Below are 8026 nucleotides of genomic sequence, written 5' to 3'. Positions count from 1 at the left end.
TGTCCCTAATAAAATAGCCTTAAAGAAGACAAAGGATGGAGCACCCCAGAAAGTTCACGGAGAAAGCGGGAATCGAACCCTCAACAACGGAAGCCCAACGCAAACGAGCCGCTACGCGCACGCGCGTCGCCGCTTCGGCCGGCCGGAGGGCTCGTTCCCCGCCTGGCCTGAGGCGAAGTTCCCCGAACGGCCGAGCCGCGGGTGGGCGCATGCGCTCTCCTCCTCATCCTCCGCCCACCCGCCCACCCCCCCTCAAGCGAAAGGGCTCCGGGGCGTGGCTTTGTGCCGCGCCTGCGCCGTCGCGCCCGCCGCCGTCCCCGCGTCCCTTCGGCAGTTCCGCGCCACCGGCCTGAGGCGGCGGCGGCGGCGGCGGTGGTTCTGCCGGCGTGTGGAGCGAACGAGGCTCCGGTCCGCCTCTCGGGGGTGAAGATGGCGGAAGGGAGCGGCGGAGGGGCGTCTCCCGGGGTCCCCACGCCGCCTCCCTCGACCCTGAAGGGGCTGCGGGAGCAGATGGGTGAGACCCCCCCCTCAGTCTCCCCCCAATTTTACCCCCTCAAACTCTCTTTGCCCCTTTCTAATGGGGGGGTCCCCTCCCCCTTCGCATCCCCTCAGCCTCCCCCCCCAATTACCCCCCCATGGACCAATCTGGGTTCCTCTGATCCGGCTGATTGACTACAGGACCCATCATCCTTGGGGGGCGGGGGGTGTTAATTCAGACCGGCCTGATCGGGGGCTGTGGGCAGAGGCCTCCATGAGGCCTGGAGGAGGGGTTCTATTGGATAGAATGGGGGATTATGGGTCTTTTTGGAGTCCAAGAGACTGGACTACAGGTCCCATCATCCTTGGGGGCGGGAGGGATGTAATTCAGCCTGGCTTGGGGGCTGTGGGCAGATACCTCCACAAGGCTTTCGGGGAGGGCTATTTGAAATAGGATGGGGGTCTGGGTCTTTGTGGAGTCCAAGTGGCTGGACTACAGGACCCATCATCCTTGAGGGCGAGGGGTGGGGTGTAATTCAGCCTGGCTTGATGGGGGGGGGGGACTGTGGACAGAGGCCTCCATAAGGCCTGGAGGAGGGGTTTTATTGGATAGGATGGGGATTATGGGTCTTTTTGGAGTCCCAAGTGGCTGGACTACAGGACCCATCATCTTTGGGGGTGGGGAGGAGATGTAATTCAGCCTGGCTTGATGGGGAGATTGGGCAGATTCCTCCGTAAGGCCGGGGATTTTATCTATCTGGGATAGGATGGGGGGTGTGGGCATGGGTCTTTCTGGAGTCCAAGCAGCTGGACTACAGGACCCATCATCCTGTTAGGCCCCGGGGGCGGGGTGTAATAGAACCCTGCTGGAATTGGTCAGTCTGAGGGGAATTGTGGACAGATGTCTTCACAAATCCTGAGGAGGGGTCTCTTTCTGAGATAGGATGGAGGGGCATGGGTCTCTGGAGTGCCTGATGGGGCTGGTAGTAAGACATGTCTGGAAGGCTGGTTTAGGAGAGGCTCGGGGGGGGGTCCCCAGTACCTTAATTTGACACCTCCCTTTTCATCCCACCCGTTTTCTCCCTTTTTTCCTGCCTTTTCCCCATTGAAAGACCTTTTCCACTCCTGCAATCGCACCCCTACCCCTTATACTCGTTTATCCTAATTTTCCCCCCATTTTATCATCCCAGGTAACCTCCGGTCCCTTATCCCAAATTCAGGGCTCTCTTCCAACCCCCCCCCAACCCATTAGTCATTCATCCCTCCTCCTTCCTCTTTCCCAACCTCATTTCTCAGCTCTTTTATTCCCCCCCCCCATGCAAAATGTTGGAGGTTCCCTTTTTCTTGGCTTGAAGGGCCTCCTCTTCCGCCTGGCCTGGCCTCCCTCCATCAGTCCCTCCACTTTCCTTCCCTTTATTTTGCGGACAAAAGAGGAGATCCAGAGGAGATCTGGAGGTCTTGCTGTTTAATCCTTCCACTCTACCCCCTCCCCCAAATATCCTTGGCTTTTTTTAAAAAAAGCATCTGGAAATCTATTTGCATCCACTCTTTTTTCTCTGCTGCAGTCAGAAAGCAAGCAAGAAAGATGATAGGTAGATAGATAGATAGATAGATAGATAGATAGATAGATAGATAGATAGATAGATAGATAGATAGATAGATAGATAGATAGATGAGAGAGAAATGAGAGAGAGAGAGAGAAATGATAGATAAATAGAAGTGATAGATAGATGGATGGACGGATGGAAGGATGGATGGATGGATGATAGGAGAGAAATGGATGGATGGATGGATGGATGGATAGAGAGGATGGATGGATGGATAGACAGACAGACAGATAAGCTATGTACACCCTCTCCTCTCTCCCACCTTCTGTATTTCTGGATTATTTCTGGTTTTCCAGGTTTGTTTAGAAATCGCAGCATTGGGATACAGTTTAATTCCTGCCTGATTAAAGCAGAATTCCTGTTTGCTAATCAGTTAATGTGGAGAGGATGGGGGAGAGTTGCTGAACAATTCCTTTTCTTGCTGCAGCCTTGATTTCCTGGAAGATCAGACTCCGATCTTAGTTTGCCGGCGTCTTTAACCCTGTGGGGCACGGTCTCACTTCCAGCATGGGCCATAATCACCCGAGTGACATATTTTGATCAGAAAATATCTAGCCGTCTTTTTTGAAGCTTTGCTTTGGCCGTGGCCAGGATGTGCGACTCGCCCAAATTTAGAGGTCTTGAAAAGGAAACCACCGAAAGAATAAGTCCGTCAGGGCTCTCTGATCGCCGAGACTGTGATGATGTGGGTTGTGCAATACTTGGCATCTAAGGTGGGGGAAAAGGTGCTTCAGAACACCTGGAGTTACAAACTTCACTCCTCTATGTAGTTGCTTATTCTTTTAAATGACTTCTAGCAATCGCAGGGCAGCGTGGCAGAGGGATGAGCCCTTCCAGGAAAGGTGTGGCTTTGAGAGATCCAACACACGCCCTGAAGCATCTTTGCACTTTCAAATCCAGTGGTGCGCAGCCCCTGTACCTTTCCTCCTAGATGCAGGTAGTCCTCGACTTAAAACAGTTCGTTTAGTGCCTGTTCAGAGTTACAACAGCACGGAAAAAAGGGACTTACGACTGTTTTTCACAATTAAAACCTTTCCGGAATCCCCATGATCATGTGATCAAAATTCAGAGGCTTGGCAACCGGTTCCTATTGCGACCGTTGCTTTGTCCCGAGGTCACGTGATCCCCTCTGGCCACCTTCTGACGAACAAAATCGACGGGGAAGTCGGATTCGCTTAAGTGCCAGGTTACTAACTTATCAACTGCAGTGATTCACTTAACAACCGTGGCAAGAAAGGTCGTAAGGTGGGGCAAAGTCTTAAATGTCTCACTTAACCGAAATTTGGGGCTCAATTGTGGTTGTAAGTTTTCTTTTTTGAATAAAGTTTTTTTATTTTATACACAAACAAACATTTAATACATCAGTCATTCCTTCCATGTGACATCTCAGTGCTGACTTCATCTTCTTTATTGTTTCTTCTGTCTTCATTTTCATTTAATCTGTTACATTTTTCCACAAGTACAATATTTTAATTATACCGTTTTCTTACATAACTATATCTTTTTTCTAACCAATGGTAAAATTGATCCCATGTCTTAAAGTATTCTGAATCCTCTCTTTCTTTGATCATCAAAGTTAATCTATTCATTTCTGCACAGACTAATATTTTTTAATAACTTCCCCTTCCAGAGGTATTTTCTCCGCTTTCCAGTTTTGTGCAAAAACAATCCTTGCTGCTGTTATTACCTGTATAATCAATTAAATATTTTCTTTACTAATTTTCTCTGGAAGAATACCCAATAATTGTGATCGTAAGTCGAGGACTACCTGTTCAAGCGAGGGCCTCATGCTGTAACACTTAGCTGACCTCTGGGAAAGGATGCTAACCCGGGGGAGGGGAGGTTGGACTTTTCCCTTAAGGCTACTGTTCTGCTTTCTGATCAGCTTATTAATGTTGCTGTAATACTTGTTAATTGTGTGATGGAAAGGCTGCTGCCGCTGCTTTAGACTTCCTCTTACCCCTAATTGAATTAAGGTGTCAGGGTTTTATTCCCATCTCCCAAACAGGGAGCTCAGTCTTAAGAGCAGATGGCTGTGCCTCCACTGGGGTTTTATTCCTGCCTTCAGATTTAAATTGAGTCCAGCCCTTCCTTTTCAAGCCTGGAAAATCTTGGCGACGGACAACAAATTGGAAAAAGGACTTTTTCTTTCTTTTCTTTTTTGCGCCTCCGGTGAGAAAAGTGGGGGTGGGATGATATTATTTCCATAAAGTCTTCAGCGAAACTGTGTGTGATGAAAAAGTTCAGGCTTGGTTATCCTGGTGTCTTTTTTTTTTAAATTTCTTTAATAGTTGCCGAGTGAATTGGTGAAATAGCTGAGGGCCTTTTAGTTCTCATGCCGGTTACTGCCTATTCATGTAGGATGGAATTGAAGCAGATGCCGGTATTCCATTGCTCAAATTTCTTAACTTTGCAAGCAAACTGCGAACGATTCTAGAAGATGGCTTACAAGCCTAAGGTGAGGTAATGGCAGGTTGTACACGGCAGCTAACCAAGAACAATTATTTTATCTTTCTTGAATAAATAGCCCCTATTAAATTGTGAATAAGTTTCCAGCTGGATCCTCCTTTCAATCGGGAGACTCGCCCAGGTCCAATGGGCCTATAAGTATGTCTCAATATAGATATTCCTATTTCATTTCATTCCTGTTTCTTTATAATGCCTCGGTAAGAATTCCATACTTGGAATTCTGCATCCAATTTTGGTCGCCATGATGTAAAAAACCATGTTGGGACTCTACAAAAAGTGCAGAGAAGAGCAACAAAGATGATTAGGGGACTGGAGGCTAAAACATGAAGAACGGTTGCAGGAACTGGGTGTGTCTATTTTAATGAAAAAAAGGACTAGGGGTGACACGATAGCAGTGTTCCAATATCTCATGGGCTTCCACAAAGAAGAGGGAGTCAAGCTATTCTCCAAAGCACCTGAAGGCAGGACGGGTGGAAACTAAAGAGAAGCAACTTAGAAGTAAGGAGAAATTTCCTGATAGAACAATTAATCAGTGTAACAGCTTGCCTCCAGAAGTTGTGAATGCCCAACACTGGAAGTTTTTAAGAAGAGATTGGACAACCATTTGTCTGAAGTGGTGAATGGTTTCCTGACTGGGCAGGGGGTTGGACTAGGACCTCCAAGGTCCCTTCCAAATCTGCTAGTCTAGTCTAGTCTATTCCTATTCCTATTCTATTCCTATTTCTATTCTATTCTATTCTATTGGTCATTCTTGAAGAAGCAGCACAAAAAATTAAACTGCAATCACGGTTTGAGCTGTAACGTTATCTTGCCTGAGCAGAGACATAAGGGGAAACTGGCTGATCAAGGAACAAGAGGATCAGGGGTTAAAATGCATCATACATAATAGAAGCATTATTGAGTGTCTCTCGGGAGACATGGAGTTGTGGCTGCAGAGTGGACTGGTGTCCATTGTGATATGCAGTGCTGGGCTCTATTGTCAGAAGGTTTTTGGGTTGGGGTAGTGGAGCCAGGCGCATTCAGCAAGTGATGTGCCTGGACACTGGAGAACAAATGTCACTTAAGAAAAAGAGTTTTCCTATAAGTGGGGTGAGAGGAAGACATCCCGCTTCCAAATCCTGAGGCTAGGGAAGTAAAACAAAATGAGAGAATGATGAAAAGTGGTGAAATGTAAAATTTGTTGCTACCGGTTCTGTGGGCGTGGCTTGGTGATGGGTCATGTGACAGAGTGGGCGTGGTCAATTTTTTTTTTTAACTTTTAAAGCAATTTTTACAGGCGAATAGGTAGTAAAAAATGCTTTTAAAAAGTTAAAAAAAGGTTCCAACGACCATCATGCTACCAGTTAGCTCTGGTTCTGGTGAACCAGTAGTGATAAAAAATACCAGTTCAGGTGAACCGCTAGTAAAAAAAAAAGCTCTAAAACAGTTTTTTAAAAAAGGTTCCGACGATCACAGCTGTGCCGCGTGATCATCAGAACCATTTTTTTTTACTTTTTTAAAGCATTTTTTTACTACCAGTTCTGGCGAATAAGTGGTAAAACATGCTTTTTAAAATTTTTTTTTTAAAAAAGGTTTCGACGATCGCACAACACAGCTGTGCTCGTTGGAGCCTTTTTTTTTTTTTTTTAACCTTTTTAAAGCTTTTTTTTTAATATCGGTGCGCCTGAACCGATAGTTTTTATCACTACCTGTTTGCCCGAATTGGTAGCATTTCACTCCTGAAAAGGAAGGCAGGAGCATGAAAACAGGAAGTGAATATTACACCTCAGGAGCCACGTGCAAGAAATTAAAATCCTTGTTTTCACAAAATGTCCCTCTTGCTTTGTCCTTGATGTAACTTTGAGCAGCTGGGCACATTTCGCAAGGAGGTATTTATTTGATTTATACACCGCTTTTTATTCAGGAGTGGTACCTATAGCCCTCCCTTCCCTTATTAACAATATTTTGACTGAGAATGGCTGGCCCCAAATCACCCAGTGAGGTTCCAGCAAACCTTTGCAGTTCATGTTGTGAATTAAAACTAAGGTCGTGCTGCGTGTGATCTCTCGTAAGTTCAGACGGTTGAGACTTGGCGTTTCAATACTGGTGGCGTCGTAAAATTTTGCATCAAATGCATGAAAATGACCATGAGTGGATCTAGTGCACTTCGCAGAACTCTCAACCGGATACGCATTGCGAACCTTTGGTTTAAAAACTCACATTAATAGACGTCTGTGTTCAAATATCGTGATCTGAAATAATGCAAATTCTTTGCAGACTTTTAAGGAAGTTTGGTGAGCAAGATTTATTTTGGTTGGGCTTATTTTGGTCTCTTCAAACAAGCGGCATTGTCTTAGTGGGTACCTTTTCGCTCTCTCGTGCCTCCACAAAGGAACTTGGTATGAAATTGTAAGCTGTTTGACTTCCCCTCTCTTTGTTTTAACAAAAGTTTAATGAATTTCCTCCTCTTGGACAAAGGCAAACCTGGAAAGGGAATTCACTTAAAACAATGCTCTCCAGCCTTGGGAACTTTTTAAGACCTATGGATTTCAACTCCCAGAATTCCCCAGCCAAAATGGCTGGCTGAGGAATTCTGGGAGTTGAAATCCACAGGTCTTGAAGTTTCCACGGTTGGACACCCCTGATTTAAAGCTCTCAAGTTATTAGGTAAATGTGAAAATCCAGGAAAAGCAGCAACCAGTCTGTGATTATCCGCTCCGTGTTCCATCCTGGATCCTCAAAATTTCAAACAGGGTTTTTCCACTCTGCTTGCAAATTTCCTTTGTCCGTTAGTACCACCTCTTTCAATTGATTGAAACTTGTAATTTAATCTCCCAGTGTCGTACAGCTGTTTTATGTTTGGACTCTATACTGGGAATGAAGTTGGAACGCTTGATTTGAAATAGGAATCTTAAAAACAAATGGAGCATGAACTCACTTCATTGCTCTTCCTAATTTCATATAGGGGGTCATTTTTTTGAGTGTGGTCCACTACACAAGGTTTTTAGTCCTGAATGCATGGGTACATAATGCAACACAAATGTGGAATTTGTGGCCAACTCCCCAAAGAGGACTATATGCTTTTTCTCCTGTTGACCCATTAAATGAAAAATAGGATAGGTGGGTGTATATTTGTAGTGAATATATATTGTGATATATTTGGTGTTTCCAGAACTGCTGTTTAAAAGAAGCCACGATATTATGAGATTGTTTTTCAATAGAATCAATAGAATAGAATAGAATAGAATTCTTTATTGGTCAAGTGTGATTGGACACACAAGGAATTTGTCTTTGGTATATATGCTCTCAGTGTACATAAGGAGAATAAAATACATCAAGAATAAAAAGATACAATACTTGATGATAGTCAAGGTTACTAATAAGCTATCAAATCGTACTAGGAAACAAGTAAAAAAATATAAATTGAAAGATACAAGCACATGGTTATAACAATATAAATTGAAAGATACAAGCACGTGGTTATAGTAATAAGT

At 44.8% G+C, this 8026-nt stretch overlaps 1 protein-coding gene across 1 annotated transcript in view; it reads left to right on the top strand.

Annotated features, from left to right (window-relative positions):
• The first annotated feature begins 214 nt into the window (after window positions 1-214).
• The window catches only part of MAP7D3 (MAP7 domain containing 3), a 36605-nt gene continuing 28793 nt past the window's right edge, over window positions 215-8026 (top strand). The window contains exon 1 of the mRNA XM_058197150.1: window positions 215-514. Coding sequence (XP_058053133.1) covers window positions 430-514 — 85 coding nt within the window. The 5' untranslated portion in view covers window positions 215-429. The remainder of the gene's footprint in view (window positions 515-8026) is intronic.

The sequence above is a fragment of the Ahaetulla prasina genome, chromosome 11, assembly GCF_028640845.1.
Source record: "Ahaetulla prasina isolate Xishuangbanna chromosome 11, ASM2864084v1, whole genome shotgun sequence".
Lineage (NCBI taxonomy): Eukaryota > Metazoa > Chordata > Lepidosauria > Squamata > Colubridae > Ahaetulla > Ahaetulla prasina.
Note: the sequence above shows the minus strand (reverse complement) of the source record. Positions and strands in the feature narration are given on the sequence as shown.